The sequence below is a fragment of the Astyanax mexicanus genome, chromosome 5 (genome assembly GCF_023375975.1).
Source record: "Astyanax mexicanus isolate ESR-SI-001 chromosome 5, AstMex3_surface, whole genome shotgun sequence".
Classification (NCBI taxonomy): domain Eukaryota; kingdom Metazoa; phylum Chordata; class Actinopteri; order Characiformes; family Acestrorhamphidae; genus Astyanax; species Astyanax mexicanus.
This window is the reverse complement of record NC_064412.1, coordinates 55401714-55426153: the sequence shown is the minus strand read 5'-3', so window position 1 is coordinate 55426153 and position 24440 is coordinate 55401714. Positions and strand designations below refer to the sequence as shown.

Here is a 24440-nt window from a genome sequence, read left to right as displayed (position 1 = left end):
AGGGCGATTTCATAAGTGTAGCAGCTCTCATTCAAGTCTAGGCTATAACTTGAGTTTGAGTAGAAGTGAACTGGTGTGTGTGTGTGTGTGTGTGTGTGTGTGTGTGTTGAGGTTTGGAGAGCCCGCCAGTCAGTCAGTGTACTATAGTCTGTCAGTGGTGCGGCTCACTCACCTTTAAAGGGGCTGTCTTTGTGAGGGATTAGAGTTACGTCCTGTCCTCTCTATCCCTTTAAGATGCTTTCCCACCGAGCAGAGAGAGGAGACCCGACAGAAAGCCCTCTGGAGTTCCTCTGGAGTTCCGCTCAGCCGCTGCGTTTCCTCTTTTTGTCGTAACTCTGTTGCAGTTCGTGCTGCAGCTTTTTGCTCTTGTTTTTGTTCGCTGTTAGTTCAGCTTCTTCTGCAGAGACTTGGGGAGCCTGAAGTGCCTGTCATGGCTGAGATAGGGAAAGGGGTGAACGCTGGGAAACTGGCTAGTAATGTACAGAAGAGGATAACTCGAGCTCAGGAGAAGGTAAAGTACAGAAAATCTAACAAAAAAACAACTCACAACCTTTTTTTTAACTAGGGTCTTTACATGGCTTTTTTTCGAGGTCAGTTTGAACAAGTCAAGTTAAAAGTTAAGTTAAGTTGATTGGGTTGTCTATTGGAGTCTGTTTTTGGTTATTTTGTTATGTGTAGGTGTATCTACAAGCATGACCAACCAACCTGACCAGTGCTGGATAACCAGCATGACCAAACTGATTGTTTTTACTTGCATGGTCAGCATATAGACAAGCTTGACCAAAAACAAATGTAGCTTAAGTTAATGAACTATGTTGTCTGGTCAAGAGCTGATTGGTTAATAGGCAAATATACCAATATGTGGTATTTTTCTATACCAGCTACTTTTCAAAACATATCTTCATATCATTTGAAACCAGCTACCAGCACAAAACAAGGTCAAAATCTGGATTTTCAGAGGGAAAACTCTGTGGAAAAAGTCCGGTAAATAGCTTACAAAAGTTCACCACAAGTACCCGCCAAGTGTCTGCTTGTGGAGAGAGCCATTCAGTCAACTTTCTAAATGCTAAATGTCAAAGCGACAGGAGAGGAACGCAGAGGGCTGAGAAGTGAAACCCCTCAGGGGTGAGATAATTTATTTTGTAGCTAACTTTACACTCTGCTACAGTGAACGCCTCAGTTTCCCTCACGTGCAGCAGTCTCCTGTAGTTTTCTAGAAAGCTGTAGAATTGTTTGGTACTTGGTTGCTTCTTCTAGTATCATCTAGTAAGAGAATATACTCCGGGTTTTCCAGCTCGTTTACTTCCCTTGCTGGACTGAAAGCTAGCGGAAACGGTGACTAAAGCGGATAAAATAAGAGCTGGGTTTTGGTATCTGTCTCTGTCAGCTGTCTGCAGCTGTTGTGAAACTTTTTTCTGTTCTCTCACTGTGGACCTCCAGAGTGTTCTGTCTGGTTGTCAGTGGGAAACCTGATGGGATTCAATCTCTCGTAGTGGAGTGAATAAAATTAGTCTCAAATAAGAAGTGACCTTGCCACAGTGAATAGTGGAAATACCCCCACATAATATGACTACTGTGTGTGTGTGTGTGTGTGTGTGTGTGTGTGTGTGTGTTGTCACCCCTCACACAGTGTTACTGTTGTCAGGGTTCATGAGATAGAACTTAAAGGTTATGTGATTTTACTACTAAATACTACTAAATTACAGATCTCTGTAATGCAGGTTTACCAGTAGACATTACTTAATTAATTAATTAATTCATTCATTTTTAGATATATATAGGCCTGCACTATAACAATATACAATATCTTATCCCAGAAATTATTGCAATAAGCAATAGTATTGTCATTTTAAGACCAATGTAATGCCACTTATATAATGATAACAAAATATAATAACAAATCATTCATAACCTTTTAATGACACCTTTACAAAGACAAACTTGTCTGGCTGGTTTCAGATGGTCTATGCTAGTCAATCAGTCAAAACATTCCTTTGCTAGTAAACTAGCCGATGATTAACCAGCATAATGTATTTATATATGTGTTTAATTTGATGTTTTTCATGTTGGTCGTATAGGTCAGTCAGGGTGAGTTAAGAGAAAAGTTGGTCTTCCAGTAAAAGCAAACCCTATGCTGGTAAACTAGCATAGTATTGTGGCTGATATATATTATACAGTAGATTATGCAGTATAGTTATTATGAGCTCTAAATGTATTAAAGCTAAGGGGAGAAGGGAGAAGGCTGGCTGCAGATTCTTCTAGAGAGAAAAGGTTACGCTACTGTATGTATTACTTATTGCTCTCTGGAGTCGATTACCTGAATGTTTGTATGTGTTTGTGTTAGGCTGTAGGTGGCCAGTTTTTAATTTCAGGGATGAAGAACTCTCTTTCTCTTTATCTCTGCTTGTCTCATCCTCCATATGCTGCTGATTAATCTGCTTGAGGATCAGGGCTTTTTTTTTTTACGTCCTCGTATGCCCGTGCTTACGAGCACAAGAACAAAGATCTCTAGGAAAAATAGGAAAAAAAAATGTGTAAGTAGGGCTGTCACAATAATTGCGATATCGTTTTATCGTACAATAAATGAACATGACCTCAATAATTTTTGATAATTGTGATATCGTCTTTAGTGTTTATTTGTATGTTTGTTCACACATGTAACAGTGAACAGTATTTTAGCCAGTCACGCTTCAATAACTGTGACTCCATACACACAGCGTGGACTAAAGTAGGTGAAGAAATACGTATATAATTCCTAAACTAATTATAATAAATTATTTTTCACATTTTTGCTGTCTTTAAAAAGTGTATTTAATAGTCTTAAAATTAAAAAAATATTGTGTATCGCAATAATTTCTGGGACAATATATCGTCCACAAAAAAAAACAAAAAAAAAAACCAATTTGACATGCCTATGTGTAAGGCAGCAGAGGACGATATCTAGTTTTTGACAATGTTTGGGCTTTGTTTTCTCCATATTGACAAGTCAACAAGTATTGTGTGTGTGTGATTTAAGAACAATATAAAAGAAATATATTAAAGGAAGTGCCATGACAGAAGTAGAACTAATGGATAACTCCATAACGGCTGTCTTTTCTTTTAGCTTCAGTGTGAAAGAACCTAGCACTGCATCAGACGTGCATCACAGCGTATTCTCCCTCTCTGTGATATATGACCCACCCATGTGATTGCTCAGAGGGGAGGTCATAGTCTCCTCTTCCATTCTGAAACTCAGCCAGCTACTGAAGAACAACACTATCCCTGCTCTCTCCCTGTTGTTCCTTCTATCTCATCCCCTCAGTCACTCCATCGTTCCCTTCATCTGTCCCATTTGTCCCTCTAAAATCACCCCATCCTGTACTGGTTTCTGCTGGTAGTATCACTTGTCCTGAGTCATTTCTCCTCCCGGCGTGAGGCCTACTGTTAAACTAGGTGCATTCTGAAGCATTGGCATGTCCAGTTGCTATAGAGACATATGTGGTCTCGGGTCTGAGATGTCAGCGTGACATCAGAGCAGGGAGTAATGGGAGCGGATAGCCAGGCGGCATCAGATTCACCCAGGCATCTGCTCCTGAATTAGACACTCCAACGCGCCGTGACCCTTCTCTCAGAGGAAACATCTATCAGCTCTTATTCTCTTAGTGCTGGCCTGTAACATGTTCACAGTGGTATTGGTGTCATAATTGATACATAATGCATTTCTTGTACTTAAACTGTGATATCCTTGATGATATAGCAGTAGGTACAGTATATACTTAGTTTTAGTGGTGGGTAGTATCGCCCTAAAATAATATAACGATATTGCATGGTATTGTTACAATAACAATACTCTTGATGATATGACAAAACACTGATTAAAAAAATTATTTCAAGAATACACTACTGATTTCAATTAAATGAAATCTAATTTTTATTATTACATACAATATGATATTGCACACCCCAAACTGAGATATTTAAAAATACAAGAAAAGTGATTTTGTTTAATGATGCAGTGCAATTGCAGCAAGTGTTGTTTTGATAATATAATAATGCAATAATTGTAAAAAAAAAAAAAAAAAAAAAACGCCAAAAAGAAATGAAAATGAAATTCTGTGAAAAAATGTGACCTTTCAGCGTTGGCTACAAACAAAAATTCACATTTTGGTGCATCCCTAACAAACCTCTAGAATATAATCAAGAGGAAGAAGGATGATCACAAGCCATCAAACCAAAATAAACTGCTTGAATTTTTACACCAGGAGTGTCATAAAGTTATCCAAAAGCAGTGTGTAAGACTGGTGGAGGAGAACATGATGCCAAGATGCATGAAAAAAACTTTGATTAAAAACCAGGGTTATTCCACCAAATATTGATTTCTGAACTTGTTTTCTTTGCGATAAGGGAGTGTCAAAGTGTCATTATACCATTATACACTATATACAGTATGTACAAATGTTCTGGACACCACTTTTAATGAATGCATTCATTTACTGTTTACTGTTGCACCCATTGCTGACCTTTCTAGTCCAAGTAGAAAAGTACTGCCTTTAGAATAGGACTGGAGCAGATAGACATGAGCCATTCAAGACATGAGTTCAAATCCCTAAAGCAGTGATCCAAAATCAAGAGCCTAATAAATATTATAATATAGGATTTTATCAATACTGATTGTCCAGCTTTTGTTCTTACAGCTTTAATTTCTGCATGACTCTTCCGATGAACAGGCCACACTTCCCACAGTTCATTATAAACCACGCCCCCTCCTCTCTCTCCGCCCTCTACAGCACACTCCCACACACCTGTTCCTGAAGGGCTTTCAACACGAAAGAGAGACTATGAATAGCAGACAGGCTGTAGCCCACAAGCTAATCCTCCAGAATGTGGCGGGGGTTTTATATCTGGGGAGGGTTAAATGAGGCTTAATGTATTTTTGGGACCTGTCACCGAACACCAGTTCCCAGCAGTCAGAGGTCTTTAGGGCCCAAAAAACTAAAAAAATAAAATCAAATACATAGAAACACATACTACGAGTGACTGTTTATACTAGGGATGCATTGAAATGAAAATTTTATTGCCGAAACAGGAACTAAAGACAATAAAACAATTGATCGAAGATTGGATACCAAACACTTTTTTTCATCAATATATAAGCAGGGTTCGTACATTCATGCAAAATATGAACAAATCATGAAATTTGAAAATAGCCATTTTCAGGCCTGGATAAGTTTTGGAAAAATAAAAATGCCCAGAAGGTTTTGGAAAATCTAATTTTAAGCTAAAAAAAATACGTCAGCTCAGAGTTAATTCAGTCATTTAGACCTACACAATGGAGCTCTCAGGATCTGACACACACTTTATAATTAAAGATTGTGTCAGCATTTTATCTGATTCAATTTAGACCTACTATAATCAATTTTAATTTTAGTTTTAGATGTTTTTTGGTTTTATTGTCCATGTCTGCCCTGATGTTTTAAAAATTGTATGTTCATAAAAATGAGATTTGAAGGCATGGAAAAGTCATAAAAAAATCATGGAAATGTATTGGTAAAACATGTATGAACCCTGTATATGTAAAATAGTCTTTATACTGATCTACAATAATGTACCTTGTCTTGCTTTTTATTGCTATATATACATTATTTAGTCATTTCATTTATTTCACTTGTCGAAATGCAAAAGTTCTATTCGTCATTTTTGGCTGACTCATTCCCGTTGCTGAAAAAACATTGTGTCTGTGATGATTAATACACAGACACACACGTGGAAACCCTGTGTAGCACCTGGTTAATCTCCCCTGACCTAAGCCTCATTAGCCTGATGGCTCGAACTGTAAGAAGACTGATCCTAGTCACTAGATTTAAATATAGCGAATAGCAAATGTATGCTATACACACACACATGCGGAGAGACCTCACTCATTCAGCTTTTTCAGAATAGTCCACGTGTGCTAATAACAGTATGAATGAAAGATGACTGACCCCCATACTCTGCTGTGAATTGACAGCTGCCTGGTTCTCAGAGAAAACGACAGCATTAACCAAGCCCAAAGCTATGCCAAACAGGTGCTTATTAGAGGCGCAACTTCCAAACATGGATGTTGTGGTAGAACATTTTTAGAAATACTGTCGTTTATTTTAGTCACAGATCCTTTCTGGGAGTTAAAGTGAAACAACATGTTTGTGTTTTACTGAATTAGAAACTGTAAATGCCGTAAATATCTTTTGTATTGAGAGTGAGAACAGACAATCAGCAAGCTTTACCCAGTAGCTGGGTTTTAAACTCTTTCAGACCCTGCTTTCATTACAATGGACAGTGTTTGTTTGTGATGTGTGTTCTTCTTTCTTGCATATTTTAGCACTTAACACAGATTGAGCCCTACTGTATATTAGAATATACATTTGTCAGCCCATTGAACAGCATCTTAGCCTTGACCTCAACATTAGAGACATTAAAGTTTGAAGCACATTGAAGAAAAGTGTGGCAGTATCCCAGCTAATGGAAATTTTAACCATCATGTTGTGATTTTTTACTGCTTAGGATGAATTAATGAATGAATGAAGTTCAACTTATGTAGCTCCTTTTTAGAAACCCTATACAATTTACACATATCACACACAACCATTCATACTCAGCACTCACTCATCCACACATCGGTGAGACAAAGCAGCAGCCAATAGCTCACAGCGTACTCTCAACCGGAAACAACCGTTCACCTGGAGGACTGTACTGTACTGTAATTTAAAAGAAACGTAGATAATTTTGTAATAAAATACATGAACCGCACTTTTTCTGTTGAAGCATTACACACTTACTGAACACGCTGGTTATTTCAGTCTGTGCTGTGAACTGAATAAAGGCACTTGGTCTGGGAGAATTCGGTCAGTAATTCATAGCTATAGAACGGAAGGAAATGAAACCATGCTGTTCATGCCATAGACAGGTGTGTATATATAGATATGGCATCACATTGTGACCCTCACAGGATGTACCGCTGTTTCTGATTGCTTTGTAAAGGCAGCGTGAATCAGACTGTGTGTTTGGCTGCTGGAATATTGAATTGAGTTTATCATGAAGTTGACACAGAAAAGGAAATGGACTTGAGTGAGTGAAATCAGGGGAACACACTCTTTGTTGCTGTGAGAGGAACTGGCATTGTGGGTAGCTGTCTGGCATTGACACAGAGGAAGTGTGTCTGCTTGCTATAGTGAAAATACTCGTTGCTGTATAATGTGTTTCTGAGGACTCTGTGGGTATGTGTGAAGTAAGCAGTATCTACTTGGATTTCCTTCTGCATTAGGATGCAGTCTTTGTTTGGCCAAATCTTTGTAGACACTCCTTTTAATGAATGAATGCATGCACAGCTTGTGTTGTGTGAACAGTTCATGCTTCTTACTTGATGCACATGCACAAATAAGCTGTGTTTCATGTGAAGTTAAGTTTGTTAAAAGGAACAGTCATTACCAAATAAGTACGAGCATGTGAAATGGCTACAGTAGCTTAGTGTCCAAACACTGCCTCGCCTGCCCCTCCCCAAATGTGAAGCTCACGTGGGTTGCCAGATTGACAGACAATGGCAAGATGAATGCTATTTAAGCTGATCAGAGAACGTACACAACATTTGCAATGATTTTATTGTTTGCACATTATGAACAAACTCATGTGGATTTAACATAACTCTTTTAGCTTGATGAAGCCCTTAATAAAGCATTAGCCAAAGCTAAATCCATTATCTCAAACAAACCCACTGCTCTGAAAATACACACTCTGGAGTTGGAAGTAATGCCCAATATAGAGTGGAACTTTTGTTTTGTGCTCTATATTTCTGCCACAATAGTTGCTTCAAAGATAGAACATTTTGGGGGCTTCAAGTAAAAGGACACTGTGCACAGTAATACTAATAAGATATGATGAGAATTAGCATTACCATATTTATTTTTCTGATTTTGATATTTATAAGGAATCCAGCTGCTTTCACTACCAACTACCAATGTTTAAAAAACACCCCAAGCTAATGTGTATGTTTAATACACAGACTTAATACTTGTAGCTTAACACTATCATATTTAAGGTTTCTGCTGTTTGAGAAGTAGTAAGAGACACACCTGATGTTTTAAAGAAAGTAAACAGCTGGCAAGCTGGATACTACTAGATATAAATGTTTCGGTGTGATTATTTTAATATATATATATATATATACATATATATATATATATATATATATATATATATGTATATATATATATGTATATATATATATATATATATATATATATATATGACATCTTTGAACATACATGGCTGCACATTGTTTCTTTATTGTTTAGTCTGTGTCTATTGTTTAACCATACAAATACTGTAATTATCACATAATCTGCAAATTCCTTACTCTTGCAACTATATTAAATTGCAGCCCTAATATGTGTGTGTGTGTGTGTGTGTGTGTGTGTGTGTGTGTGATCTTGGTTGTAGATGATGCAGAAGTTGGGGAAGGCTGATGAGACCAAAGACACAGCGTTTGAAGAAGAAGTGACAAACTTCAACAAGCAGATGGTAAGACTCCTTCAAGCTGCATTTGAATTATGAACAGTAGCATATATATATATACACATACTTTGTGTGTGTGTGTGTGTAGCCTCTGAAATAGTGTAACATAGTAGTGGTCATGGTTGTATTTCTCTCATTGTTGTGGCCTTACATCCTCTTATTTGTGCACAGCTCGAGGGCACCAAGCTGCAAAGGGACTTAAAGACATATCTGGCAGCAGTAAAAAGTAAGTAAATCTTATGTGTGTGTGTCCTATTTTAGACATGTATAGGTGAGCCATCAACCGTGCGCTGTGCAGTTTAATTTAGGATGCGTCAGTGTGTCTTTGCCATCGTAACGACGGGAAAAGTACAGCTTGCACAGCTTGAAAAAAATTAATCATGGGTGTGTTTTGAACGTAATGTAAACAAACCAATCAGTGGATCACTTGGCATTACCGTTAAGAGCCTAGTGGGCTCTGACTTTGTCGGATTGCTATTTTATTGGTGGAGTACTTCTGTAGTTCTTAGCAAAGGAAACTGACCTGCTAGTTCAGGCATTGAAAAGGTTAATTACGGAAACAGCAATGTTTTTGTGCACTGCTGTGTGTTAATGTGTGTGTGTTGAGTTGAGCTTGTGAAGTGCATCTGATATAAGTGGTCGTCTAACAGGTTAATTGTCAGGGTTTAAATCAATACGCCAGAAATGTACCTGAACAAACAGGGGGGATATGCAGGGGAAAGGGTTAAAAATAGACAATGAAGGGGTGTAAGGTAGCAATAAGCATTTCTATGCATCTTGCAGGGTATAGGGCCCTGCATGTGTGTGTGTGTGTGTGTGTGTGTGTGTGTGAGAGAGACTTTATATTATGCTAAATTTGTGTTTTTAGTTCTCCTGCCAGCTGTCTGTCTGTCTCTCCTCAGCAATGCACGAATGCTCCAAACGTCTGCAGGACTGTCTAGCAGACATGTATGAGCCAGACTGGTTTGGGAAGGAGGAGATGGACGCTCTCGCAGAGGTGTGTAAAATTTCAATTTCCATCTTCGTGTTTATGCTCAGTGGAGGTCCTAATGACTGATTTTCTATTGGGCACTTCAGTTTCTATAAACTACAGACAACATTTCTCCCAAATTCCAAATAAAAATATTGTCATTTAGAGCATTTATTTGCAGAAAATGAGAAATTGTAAGGGCTGGTGCCCGATCGAGGCGTCCTCCAGGGCATCGGAGGGTGTGCCAGTCCAGCGCCGAGGGTTAGTTGGCTAATTATCAACACCTGCTTTCAACACCTTATAAGCAACGCCAACCAGCCACTCGGCGCTGGATCTTTGAAGCTCGTGAGAGCGAATCTATGCCCGTTTTTTCGAGTGAGCCTCGGCTTTTCTCTTTCTCTTCCTGCTGTCCCTTTGGAGAGAGTTTTGCTCAGCACCGCTGGCAAAACTCCTCCCGCAAAAGTATCTTCCTCTGTCCCTTTCCTCACTCTCGAGTCTGCTGGAGATTAAGCTGTGTGCTCTCTCCTGTGTGTGTGTGTGTGTGTGTGTGTGTGTGTGTGTGTGTGTGTGTGTGTGTATGTGAAGCAGCCGCGAGGCTTAATTATATATTGATTATTATTATTATTATTATTATTATTATAATTTTCCCCTTTCTCTTGGGTTTACCTGCTTTGAGATCTGCTGCTCTGCACTTGGTTCCTACAACCTTCTGGGCTGGAGAGCTACTGCTCCCCAACCCATTACAGAAATGGCTGGAATAACAAAAAAGATGCAGAGCTTTCAGACCTCAACTAATGCAAAGAAAAAAAAGTTCATATTCATAAAGTTTTAAGAGTTCAGAAATCAATATTTGGTGGAATAACCCTGGTTTTTAATCAAAGTTTTTTTCATGCATCTTGGCATCATGTTCTCCTCCACCAGTCTTACACACTGCTTTTGGATAACTTTATGCTGCTTTACTCCTGGTGCAAAAATTCAAGCAGTTCAGTTTGGTTTGATGGCTTGTGATCATCCATCTTCCTCTTGATTATATTTAAGTGAATTTCAATTTGATAAAATCGAAGAAACTCATCATTTTTAAGTGATCTCTTATTTTTTTTCCAAAGCTGTATTTTGTTTTAATATTGATGCATTTCTTAAAAAAAACATTTTAATTACTTAATATTTATTCTTTAGAACAATACATATTGTTAGCATATGATTAATAATGCAATATATATTGAGAGTGTTAATCCTATCCAGTTTTTTGTCTTTATTTTATATGGTATATTTGCATTGTCCCCTTGTCATCTCCCTCTCGTCACTTGTTCATGTTGTCATTCATTCCGTGTGCATGCTTTTTCTGTGTTTTTCTGTGTAAAGGAGATGATAGAGAAGGAGATGGATAATAACCTGGAGGTAAAGTAGTTAGATGTTCCTGCCAGCACTGTAGGATTTAGTGTAGTGCGGTAGATAGCAGTGTTAGTATTAGCTGTATTCGCACTGTAGCATTCTGTGTTTGGTCTCTAGTCTGGTCATGTGTTTATGTATGTGTCTGTGTAGGCTGTGTGTATGTGTGAGGTTGTGTGTATCAGTGTGTGAGGTTTATATTTGGTGTTCCTGAAGTATTAAAGCCTGTTGTTTTACAGGACACAGATGTCTTATGGACTGATTTTCATCAGAAGCTTGTGGACAGTGCTGTCATCAACATGGATAACTACATGGCTCAGTTTCCTGATATTAAGGTTGGATTTAGATTTATTAATCTAATTTTGTTATTATTTTTGTGTTTTCAAAATTGAGCAGCCCATTATAACTGATTATAAATCTTTCTTGTCATCATTATCAGTTTTACACTTCAACTACAGCCTGTAGACATCATTAACCTGAGCTCAGATCAGTTAGTCAGTAATAGACACTGGAGAAAAATTACACTGGTAAACAAAAACACATTACAAAAAAACTAATAAATGAAGAACAGTAAGAACTAAAACGTAAAGTAAAAACTGTTACTATTGCCTTCAGGTGGTTGCTCAGGTGTTGCCATGAACAGTATCAGTCAAAAATTTGATGTTCAAAAGTGTGTTAAAGAAAACGCATGAAAATTATTAATTTGCTTTGTTAAGTTTTGATATGTTTTGAACTAGGGGTGGGTGATATGGCCTTAAAATAATATCACGATATTTCATGGTAATTTCATGATAACGATACTCTTGGCGATATGACAAAACACTGAATTTAAAAAATATTTAAAGCATACAATACTGCAACAAAATTAATGAATTAATTAAATTTTATTTCTGTTTACGATATGATATGGCATACCCCTAACTGAGAAATAAAATAACACCAGATTTTTATCAGATTTGTAACAGAAGTCAATCCAGATCCAGCATGTCATGATCCTAATAGTGAATTCCAAATATCTCCATATATCCAGGATTTAAGTTAAATAAATTATACTAAACAGATATAATTTGTCTGTAGTAGATATATAATGGGAAATAAATGAGAACAGTGTGAATTTTCTTTTTTCTTTTTGCTAAAAACAGTAAAAAAAAGTAGTACTCCGATGTGATAATTAGGGGTGGGTAATATGCCACGATATGTCAGGGTATAATATCGTTCACGATATTCAAAAATTTTGGTGATATTATTGCATACAAAACGATATGGCACGCGCCTATTTTGAACTTCATATTGCTGTCACTGATCGGTTTTATATACGTTGCTCTGGAGACACGTCACAGAATTCAGGTACTGTAACAGAGATCTGCTTGGTTCCTCCTGCAGGCTCGTATTGCGAAGCGAGAGAGGAAGTTGGTGGACTTCGACAGTGCCAGACATCACTTTGCCTCCATACAGAAAAGCAAAAAGAAGGATGAAGCTAAAATTGCCAAGGTACAGGATACACTCTCTATGAAGCTTGCTGTCTTTATGTTTTAAATGCTACTGTTTGCATTTGTGTGCATGCTTTTACTGTGTCTTTATAAAATAAATTTATCATTGTAATTAATCTCGTGACTGTGTGTTCTGTACAACATGTTTGTTTGTAATGTGTGTCTGTATGTGCTGTTAAAACCTACTGGTACTGCTTCGTCTCTCTCTCTCTCTCTTTTTCTCTCTCTATCTTTTTCTGCATGCATGTTTAGCCTTTGGCTCTAATGGAGAAAGCTGCTCCAGGCTGGGCTCAGGGAATAATCACAGCACATCAAATCGCTCAAACTAACCTCACCAGAAACCAGGTGACGCACCTGAACCTCAGCTGCTAAACTTTGCTCTAATCCTCTAACCCTGCCTGTTGGCTTTAAGTTTTTGCTCAGTGTAATTTTTAATTTAATACATATATTTAGACTACTATAATTAGGTTAACGATTTGTGTGTATTATTATTATTATTAGGCAGAAGAAGATTTGGGACGAGCGCAAAAGGTATTTGAAGAGATCAATTATGATCTACAGGAAGAGCTTCCAGCTCTGTGGAACAGGTACTGACCTATTTACATCTCACTATTTCTCTCTTGAATCATCCTGTGGGCCCTTTTTTTGTGATTTATAAGTGAACCATCAACTGTGCACTGTGCAGCTTGATTTAGGGAGTGTCAGTGTGTCTTTGCTATCGTAACTTCAGGAAAAGTACACCTTGTGTGGCTCAGAAGTGCAAAAGGCATGTACTAATTCTCTTAATCAATCATGGTTGTGTTTTGGGCATAATGTGATATAAACCAATCAGTGTGTCACTTGTCATTCTCTTTAAGAGCCAGGTGTGGTAAATCGGTATCTGTGGATAGTCTGGCTTACCAGAACACTCAGGGTTCCTCAGTGTAGGGCTGTCGGGCAGCATTAGCCGCTAATTGCAGCTAGTGCTAGCAGTTAGTTGCTAATGCTAATGCTCCTGCACCGAGCCTTATTGGAAATCTAGAATTCTAAGCTTACTGCGCTTTACTCACCCAAATAAACAGTTTTCAGGACAGAAATCTCTGTAGATTAATCTATGTAGACTTGCTGAGTTAGAAGGGAAACATGGTGACACCCCTGTTCCTTACTACTGTCACATAATGTGCTTTATAATCTGGTGTGCCTTATGAATTAAAATAGACCAGAAAATAGACGTTCACTGATAGTGCCCCTTATGATCCGTATAAATATTTGCTGTATATTATTATGAATTAAAAAATGTCAGATTTTGTAACTTTAAATAATTATTTTACTCAAGCTTGTTCTTATGTGATGTCTCTCTCTTTCTCTCTCTCTCTCCTTCTCTCCAGTCGTATTGGATTGTACGTGACCACCTTTCAGAGTGTAGCGGGGCTGGAAGAGAAGTTCCACAGAGACATGGGCAAAGTAAGAAATCTTTAACTCGTCTGTAACAACAAAATAAAAACATGTCGTACACAGATCAATTCCATAATGAATTAAGTCATTTTGTTTTTGCAGCTGAACCTAAACCTTGTGGATATCATGACCAAACTAGAGGAACAGCGGCAGGCCAAGTGAGTGTAATCTGAATGTTGTTAGTTCTTTAGTTCACTACTGTTACATATGCTATAGCAAACATTTTTTTTATTGAGAACTTTGCATTGGAGGCATCTATATTCCCCTTAGACTTAATGAATCCTCCCCCAAATCCCCCCAGAAAACCTGCCAAGACTACTGGGAAGAGGTAATTCTACCAGGACTGTGATTTTTTGTGTGCAAAACAGAAGCATATGGTTAAAACCAATGACTGTATAAAACATGGAACAGTGTAACATCTCTCTAAAGTAAAGCTACCATAGATTTAGTCCAGCATAATATTTAGCTCTGCCATTCCCTATGTTTTTTTTATGTGAAAAAAATTAAACAGCCCATTTTCCCTCAAAATCTTCTCCTTTAAACTGTCTTTCCATCTCCAGCACCTAAATCCTAAAAGTTAGTTTTCCCTGTTCTATTTACGGTATGTTATTTTCCCCACAGAAATCGGTTTATTCTGCTATATTATCGTAAGAAGGCAGAAAGGCGGGACTACAATTAGTAATGACGTAAAGGACAGTCATGGCTGGGAAAATCCTGACTGCATAACATATAGCAGAGTATAGCCGAGCTGTTATAGTCAAGCTGTCAGGAAACTACTCAATTAATCACACTGTTATTGATCATTTTTCGTAAGTTGATGTGGCATAAAATGATCAATGTGATCTATTTAGCTATTAGCTGGTCAGCTAACATCAGTGTTAGTTCGACTTGCTGGGCTCAGTTCTATTTTAACTTGCTGTCTTGGACAGCATTCTCAACAAATATATCTCCTTGTCTGGACTGAGTCTTAATACTGTTTAAAATACCAGATTAGGGTTTAAATTGGACTGCAGTAGCTTTGGTTCATCTCATCGGCAAACAGTGTGGTTGGTGTGGCACAGTGGATAACACAACTACCTGCTAGTATGCTACCACATCATATGGAAGACTGGGCTTCAATTCCAGGGCTGGGTGACTGAATGCTGTGCTACACCATTAGGAGTCCTTGGGCAAAACTCCTAACACTACATTAGCCCAAATCTGTAATAGAAATAACCCTGTCAATCACTTTGGATAAAAGTGAATGTAAACGAATGTAGATGAATGTAAACAGAGCTAAGGTCTGGTGCTGTAATGTGTTGGAAATAGTTGAAATTGTTTTATAATAAAGAAACATAAACAGCACTTTGCATATAGAAACATTACATTTACCAAACAAACGACGTATCCAAAGGGAATAAGCATGTCTGGGATGATCAGGCAGGGAGACGTTGAGGTGGATGTATTCCCAGGTAAGAAGAATTTTATTAGTAAAATAACAAATAAACAAAGAACAAGCAAAAACACAAATGACAGAAAAGGGGAACATAAACAGGTATAGTAAACGGGAAAACAAACGAGGACAAGGGAAATAAACCAGGAAATAAACAAGTAGTATAACAAGATGAAACTAGAAGAAAGTGGAACGACAAAACAACAAGGGAATATGCAAAGACCGACAAACACAGGAAACACACAAGAAACAATGAACACCTGGGGAAACAGGTAACGAGGGGGCGGAGCTACAAATTAGACACGAGGGTAAACGTCAAAGTCTGGCTCCACCTCTGGTCTGTACTGTGCGTACTCTTATTACACATTTGAGAAGATGGCAGGAAATATTAGCTTCATTTCTATAAAACAGAAGGAAATGTAAGCATGCTGTCAATGCTTTTCTACAGTCATTGGTTAAACTACATACTACTACTACAAGTGTGGTTTAAGTGACACTAATAATAACACTCAGAAAAACTATTCTACTCCCTGTCTAAAGTGTGTGCCTGTACTGCATGCAGATATTCATCAAACTTACATCAGTGATCACAGCTGTGTAGTGTGTTAACATCAATATTTGAGTAAAAGCACGGCTTTTTGTTTCCTTACGGTTCTGTGCTGACAGTGGGTATATTTAGATCTGTAGATCTGTCAGAATCTCTAAATTATCTGTACTATTTTGAATTTCCTGCTTTTTCTTTTTTATAGTGAAGCAGCACCTAACCACAACGCCATGGCAGAGTCTGAGTCAGACACGACTACAGAAGCACCTAAGGTACTGTTCAGTAAAGGAGAGAAAGAGAGAGGGAGATGCCATATAAACAATGCATATTAAAAAATAATAATAATTTTTGCAATTTTATTCAACTATATATACAACCGCTTGGTGGTCATGGGTGTGGTGGTCTAAAAATAAGGTGTGTTCAGGTTAATTTCAGGCGTATTCATATGTTGGCAGTGGAAATCACAGGTGCGCCACTGACTGATTTAAACCCTGACAACTAGCAACAGTCAGATGTTCACACCTAACTTAGCTATGCAGGTGCACAAAGCCAACGTTTTCATCAACAATAAACAGATATAAAACAAAATAACATTGATGTTCCCATAAAGCATGAGCTGCTTGCGCACCTTTACAGTGTGAATAAGGAGGTCAGTTTCCTCTTCTGAGATGTGCAGAAGCGCTGCACCATTAAAATAGCCATCCACCAAAGTCAGAGCACACCTGTGACACACAGTGATTTATTAAGAGAACTAGTAGATGGCTTTCGTGTCTTAAGATCCTTGCAAGTTGTACTTTTCCTGCCGTTACGATAGCAAACACACACTGACACACCCTAATTCAAGCTGTGCGGTTCACGTTGCCTGCTCACCCATAGATCTCTAAAATTGGGTCTATATTTATTATATTATTTATTTATATTTATTACTTTTTCTGATTTTTCTGATCTGGGGTTTTATGTAATGTACAATTTAAAACAAAGTGAATGGCTGGATTGTTGTCTATGTCGTGTGGTATTTATCTAACTGTGTGTTGTGCATTTGTTTGTCTGTCTCCCTCACTATCTGCACGTGTACGTTGTGTGTGTATGTTTTGTGTGTGTGTGTTGCACTTGTGTGGATGCACGTGTGTCTGTGGCAGCCGAGACCGGCTCCACCAGGTCCACCGGTCCAACGGCCGCCGAGGCCTTCTCCAGTTAAAGAGGCGAAACAGGACATCATTAACCTTTTTGAGGATGCACTGGTGCCTAATATTAACGTTACCCAACCCTCACAGGTCAGAGGTCAAGCTACTCTTTCCCCTCAGTCTGTGACTCCATCTCTATCCAAGCCTTTTAGTTAGAGCACTACCTTTATCCATCTTCATCCAGAGCAATTCTTTCCATTAATTTATCCATCCATCCATCTCTCCATCATTCCGTGATTCCTGCAGATTTGCTTCTTCATCACTCTCATCATTTTCAGACTCCCTGCTTCTTTTAAAGTCTTCTCATAACCACTGCCTCATCCCTGGCATCACTGCATGGCCAGTACTCTTACTTAGCTTCCCCTCATGTGTAGCATCATCCCCCTTTTTCCAGCATATTACTACGCAGTTCAGGTTCTTAGGCACCCAGATTTCCATTAAACATGTGCTGTATATTCTCCCAGTCCTCAGCGGCCTCTCATCAGTCTATCCCAGTAAAGGTGCTGTGTGTTTCTTCACATGTGTATATATATATATATATATATATATATATGTGCAGCAATCTGATGGGCCCAAAGCGGGCAGTCTGCTGGATATGGACCTGGATGCTATGCAGGCGATCAGCACGTCCCCAGACCCCAAGGTGGGTGTACTAGGTCACGATAGAGGAAAGAGATAAAAAAGGGACAAAAGAAAATGTAGAAATGTAGAAGAAAATAAGGTGACTCAAAATCACACAGCAGTGCTGAGATAGCGAGGTAACGGACCTCATAAATATTTGGGATGATGTCTTTGTAAAAAAGACTGTGCTGCAAACATGTTTCTGAAGACTCTGAAGTCCCAACGTGGCCACAGGTGGGCGCTGTTGCAGCATTAAAGGATAATAATGGGCTTAAAATAATGGAAAATACACCATATAAATTCTTTACTAAGCCCAGCTGTCAGCCAATTGAATTCCTTGATAGATGCCTTCCATGTGATGCTGGAAAAGATGAAACTGAAACTTTCAAGCATTGTGCATGCAGGTCACATTAGGTGCATAAAATGTTTGGATATATGTCACATTTTAAAATATTATTCACTCTAAAAAACACCAGATTTGTTGAGAAAATCAGATTTAGACAGCTTTACCTTCTGTGTGAATGTAGCAGCTCCCCAGATTCCAGCTCCAGTGTTGAGGTGCAGGAAAAACAGAGGAAGATATGTGAGGTCCACTTATAAGCTTATATCTAGTTTCCATGAAACATCTGACACAGTGTTCTTTGAATAAGTTTGTGTTAAAAGTTTAGAGATTTTTGCTTAGTGGGTTCTCACAACAATAGGAAACTCAAACAGTTGCGCACATGGTTATAACTACAGTGATCTATACTTGGTGTACTGTAGAACATTTTTATTATTCCTCTATAGTCTCTTGTGTTAAGTCTTTTTCCACTGAATCCACAAATTCACATTCTCTGAGATGGGTTGAAGGGATTTATTGAGTGGACATATTCCCCCTGATTAATCTGCACCTTTTCTGTATGTATGTAATCCCACTGCATGCAAGAAACAGTATAACCATTAATCACTAGTGTAGACAGGCTGGCTAGGTCACATCATACTGAAAAATCTTATACAAATCAGAGACAAAAACAACAATTAGGCACATTGTTTAATCATAATTATGATTTCCTGTTCCATCAGACAACAAACATCGATACGTCTAGTTTTTAAACACTGTTGCATGCAAAGGCTATATTTTCTAATTCTGTGATAATCTAAATTATTATATACAATAATTATTGTTTTACTTTAAATATTGTTTCATTATTTCTGCGTTTAAACCAGAAAACACACACTGTGTTATCTCCCTATTGGTTTGATATTTGATAGTTTTTATTATTTTTTTAAATCTCTTTTCACCTTACTGCCTCACGGAAGGTGGCCTCAGAGGACTCTTGGGAGGTAAGAATATTGATTCGTACAGAGAAAGTCATCATACACACACAGGGAAAGCACCTGATTTGTGACCATATTCCAGCCTGAGTATGTGCATGAACAGATGTGTGCTAAATGTATCAACAGCATGACTCGTTAGCATGTGTAGTAATAATAATAAGGAAGTCGTAAATCGGCCATAGTATAAATTAATAAAATTTTTTGTTGTTTTTCATTCATATGCAGATTGCTCAAAAGGTTGCTCAAATTGTATTGTGTGAAGTTTGCATCAGTAATGGTCTTTTACAAACTATACTGCATTTTTCAGAATATTGCATATCGTTCCTTTTCAGTGGAAAACTTGTAATTGGAAGTCAATGTAAAACAAAATTTATTTCAGGTCAATTTGAAGAAGCTATATTGATCAATTCATCAATGGACAGTTTATTTGTTCAAATGGTGTAGTAAACTAAATATCAACGAAAATTAAAATACTTGGTTTTCATTGGACAGCGGCGATATAAGAAATGTAGGGTAGTTCGAATCCCGGTGATGCATCTTGCCATCAGCTGCCAGAGCCCTAAGAGAGCACAATTGTCCTTGCTCTCTCTGGGTGGGTAGAGTAGATGGCACTCTCTCTTTCCCCTCATTATTCCTAGGGTGACATGGATCAGCACAAGGCTGCGTCTGTGAGCTGATGTATCAGAACCGAGTAGCTGCGCTTTCCTCTGAGCGTTAGTGATGCCACTGTGATGTCACTTGGCAATGTGGCGGATGTGTTGGGTCATTACTAGTGATAAAAAAATAATAATTATATTAGTGCAAAATGTATAAGGAACATTTGAAAACAAAGAGATAATTAATCAGTAGTTCCATCATTAATAAAATGACTGTTCTTTTCCTCACAAACCCACATCCTGAACTTTTACCCCATCATCCTCCTAATTGCCCTCGTACCTCTATATTGCTGCAAACAACATCCACCATACAATTCCCCAATTCCTCTTAAACCCCAAACACTCCTGATCCTTCTACCACCTCCTGCCCCAGCCTGAGCAGACCCTTACTGCAGACACACAGTGGGATTCAGATGAAGAAGCTCCTGCAGATGCGCAGACGTATGAACAGCCCAGCTGGGAGGACCAGGGCTCTTCATACGTGAAGCCCTATGAAGCCCCGAGCTGGGACGATGATGATGGTGGTGGTGCACCAGCAGCTGTGCAGCCTTATGAAGCACCAGGCTGGGAGGATCACACCCCCGCAGCACAGGCTGAGACTGAGGCCGGCCAGCCAGACTGGGATAATGAAGAGGAGGGAGACTGGGGCGAGGAAGGGGCTCAGGTAGGACAGGGCAGCTCTGGACTGGACGTCCGGTTTGGACAGAGTCTAAGCTGCATCAGAAGGACGAGAGACAGATTGTTAGAGGTGGAGGACATTTGTCTGAGGGGACTGTGGACGTGACATTGTGCTTTACAGCTTTATGTGTTTCTGTCTTGCTTAATGTGTTCACAATTCACATATGTGTGTACTGTATTGTTATAATCTCTATGATCTTTTTGTATTTCAGACTGACGCAGCTGCTACTACCCTTTCAGTGAGTATACTTAGAATCAAGTGAAGCACATCAACTAGAAATGATTAGAAATGACTAAACAATTAGTATAGAGGACATTGAAGGAGCCATTGTAATTTAAGGGATATTAGTTTGCTTTACTCTTGATTGGTGAAATGAGTGCGATCAACATGGTGAGGTCAGAAGAGCTGAGAGGAATAAAGAATTCTGCATGGAGGAGTAGGAAAATCAGAGAGGGAAATATGAAATATTGGTAAAAAAAAAAAAAACAGCCCTATTTTGGCAACCTATAGGCAAGCCATCAACCATGCTGTGTTTCTTGGCTATTATAAAGATATCCGCAATTTGGCGGATTGCTATTTTAACAGTGCAGTTCTTTTGCGCTTCTCAGCCGAGAAAACTGAACTGATTGCTTACACTGGCTACATTTACACGCAGCCATATGAGAGGTGCTCCTACGTTGCCAAGATAACACTGAACGTCTGACTGTCTAGGTGTTACATAGTTACCATCAACACAACATATAGAGTTTATTTTAACAAATTAATAAAAAATTCAGAGAAAGTTCTAAAAAGATCTAAACATATTATATAATATTGATCTTTCTCCATGTTAACTTTCATTTGTTTTTCTTTATAATTCAGAATGCTGCTACAACGGTGACCAATGGTTCATCAGATGCTGAACTTCCCTCAGGAGTTCTGTATAAGGTTAGACAAACATTTATTGGCTTTAGCATACTGAAGTGTTTTGGTAAAATGGAAGGTTTTGATTGTGTGTGTGTGTGTGTGTGTGTGTATAATGGCAGGTCAAAGCATTGCATGACTATGCTGCTACAGACAGTGATGAGCTAGACCTCAAATCTGGAGACATTGTCCTCGTGTTGCCATTCGACAACCCTGACGAACAGGTCAGTAACTCTCCCTTAACACATCACTGAAGCTTTAGTGTTAAGCTTTTGTGTTAAACAATCAACTTGTGTGTGTGTGTGTTTGTTTGTTTGCAGGATGATGGCTGGTTGCTTGGTGTGAAGGAGTCAAACTGGCTCCAGAATAAGGACCTCACTGCTAAAGGCGTATTTCCTGAAAACTTCACCCAGAGATTGTGAACAGGACGTCCATGTTAAAGGAGAAGAACTCTGGCGTAAAATGGACTATTGTTGTAGTAAAACAGGATAAAGAGTTCTTACCAAATTTGAATAGCCCACCTCCTTTCTCCTGCATCTTTCCGAGATACAGTAATTTTGTGCATTTTGCTCAGCACTCTTTTTACAACGGCCGCCTCGGGGCATAATTTGCCTTGATAAATCGCTTTTTACACCGTTTTACACCGACTCAAAGTAGCTCCACACCTCATTGGTAGAATCTGGAGAGCTCTGACATTTAAAACAAGACATTAATAACTTAAAAAGTGCAGAAGAAGCTTAAAAAACCTCTGTTTACATCCCATAAAGCTAGCTTCTGCTCCTGGCGCCACCATCACTGTACTGATAATGACATAGACGTAGATAAATGCCTCAGTTAAAATATCAGGGCTCTCCAGATTCTACCAAGGAGGTGTGGAGCTACTTTGAACCTGGATAACGGCGTAAAAAGAGATTTATTGGGGCAAAATATGCCCCGAAGTGGCTGTTGTAAAGAGTGCTGGGCAAAAAGCACAAAATTACTAGATCTCAGAAAGCTGTGGGAGAGCAGAGGTGTGCTATTCAACAAAGGTAAGTACTTTTTATCATGTTTTATTACAACAAAAGTCAATTTTACACCAGAGTTCTTGACATTTAACCACTATTTTTAAAACCGTTTCTCCCCATTCTTCCCCCCCTGACTCTCATATGTTTTTGTTTTTTTTTTGTTTGTGGAAAAAAGCAAACCTTGATGTCGATGCAGTATTATTACATACTACACTCTGTAGGGTATTTATGCAGCATTTAGCACAGTGAATCATGATCATTGCTGGAACAATAAAACACATGAAGTGCGGTGGGTACTTAACCTTGAACCTTTTTATATGTATCGATATTTTAAATAATATTTTGCATGGTTGGTTTTACAGTTGAGGATTTCAGATTAAGAGATTAATACAAATACATACAGTGCCAGCGAGATTCTTTCCTCTTACGGAAGGAATATGATGTTTATCACTGCCGAAATGATTTTGTAGTGAGTTAATTTATGAATAAATTGGAATTTGATGACAAAAAATATTCTTTATACTATTTAAATAGTTCTATAGCTTGTTTATGACACAGATTCCTCTTCCTGAATCCTATCTTTCACCTTTTGAACTGTGTCCTGGATATAAGGACAACTGAACATTGACGAGCCTGAGCCTCCAAAAGTGGAACTGGAGTTTTCCAGCATGTGAAGGAAGAAAAAACTCAAACTACATAATATATATCTTATACGTTTTTAATATGTTTGTGTTTTTAGGCTAGTTACTTTATTTTAATATGAAGATTACCAAATAAACAGCCTGTTTGGGATGAACCCATGTTGGCTCTACTGTACAAACAGCAAATAGCTTGAAACAAATACTGCAATGTGATATTCTGAAATGTTTTGTCATGTTTGTTTATTTCATTGTTTTTTTGTTGTTGTTGAATTGTGTTTAATTATACCTAAATCTGGAATAGACTGGACAGATATGCCATCTAATCAGTTTAATTAAAACCCTGTGATTTGAGAATGTTTAATTTCTGATGTCTTCACTTTGGCGATCAGGGAATTTTTGCCAGTGATGAAATGCATTGGGCTCTTTATTCTACTTTCATTCATGCTCAGTTCATTTCCTGTTGAGCTAAAGGAATGCCATTGTCCTTTCAAGAATAGCAAATCCAGGTCCAGAATGTGAAAATCTAGACCAGGATTTAGTTTCACCTGCCTGAAAAGCTCTGCTTCTACTGCACAATAAAGAATAATAGAGTTCCTGGGGTAAATGATCGCTTTCTGGACCTGGATTTGACAATATCTTTCCCATTTAATACATTTTTCTCCCACTGTCCCTGATCTTTCTCAAAGTTTTATGTTTTATTTCTGTTACAATGCTGTTTTTTTTTCCAGGTCTTTTGTCAGAAATCAACACCCAAAAGAAAGACTATATTTATGTACTATGTTTCCAGTACTGCATCCTTTTGAGAAAACAGTGTAAAGCTATTTATCTGGACAGACACATTCAAATGATTACCAATAAATATTAATGTTGTAAAAGAAATTGTAAAAGAAATTGTAAAAGAAAAGAATTTCTTTTTTTTAAGTTGTTATTATTATATTATGATATAGAAGAATTTATGTTTTACCTTCAGCACATTTGAATAACTAGCAGATCATCTACTGGATGGTTTAGACATTCACAAATTACAAAATTACAATTCTGTGTATTCATTTGTGTTTAATTACAACACTGTAAACTAGTGTTCACAGACACGCCTCAAAAATACTTCTTGTGTCCCATGATTTTTGCCATGGCTCTTGAAGCTAAAGAACTGGTTACCACTTGAAAGATAACACCTAACAACGTATAAAGCTGTGGGTGTTCCCAAGCCATCCCCTGAAGTAATACTCAATTCATGATCATATTACATGATCAATTTACATACATCTATCCTATGACTTTTGGCATGTTGTTGTAAGTGATTGAGTACCATATTTTTCTGCACTATACGGTGCACTTAAAATCCTTTCATTTCCACAAAAATCATCAATGTGCCTTATAATCCAGTGTTCTTTATGTATGAATTTTACCAATTAGGTATTAACATGAATATCTTTATGTAGTATGTAATAATTTTTGTATAATTGGAACTATTTCTCTTTAGTGTTGCAAGTCTTTGTATTTTCTTCAGGAAATATAGGAAGTATATTAACTATTAAAGAAGCACAAAACCTCCTGGTTTTAGCTGACGTCACCCTCAGCTCAAGTTTGAAAAAAAGGCAAAGAAATGGAGGGGCACTGGGTGATGTATGGGTTTAGAGGCAGGGCAGG

General features: G+C 38.1%; 1 protein-coding gene across 12 annotated transcripts; it reads left to right on the top strand.

Annotated features, from left to right (window-relative positions):
• The first annotated feature begins 121 nt into the window (after window positions 1-121).
• bin1b (bridging integrator 1b) lies at window positions 122-23669 on the top strand. 12 transcript variants are annotated; one of them, XM_007244182.4, is made up of 21 exons: window positions 122-511; window positions 8452-8532; window positions 8698-8752; window positions 9429-9523; window positions 10859-10894; window positions 11125-11220; window positions 12269-12376; window positions 12628-12720; window positions 12877-12962; window positions 13743-13818; window positions 13912-13967; window positions 14111-14137; window positions 15991-16057; window positions 16925-17059; window positions 17529-17612; window positions 18890-18913; window positions 19937-20227; window positions 20454-20480; window positions 21104-21169; window positions 21268-21369; window positions 21466-23669. In XM_007244182.4, exons 1-21 carry the CDS (start codon window positions 431-433, stop codon window positions 21565-21567), a joined length of 1788 nt encoding a protein of 595 aa, XP_007244244.3. In that variant the 5' UTR covers window positions 122-430; the 3' UTR covers window positions 21568-23669. The 12 variants fall into 12 exon arrangements, with proteins under 12 accessions (XP_007244244.3, XP_015460018.3, XP_015460017.3 ...); XM_015604532.3 differs by lacking the exon at window positions 12628-12720; XM_015604531.3 differs by lacking the exon at window positions 10859-10894 and having other exon boundaries at window positions 123-511.
• Window positions 23670-24440: the final 771 nt, after the last annotated feature.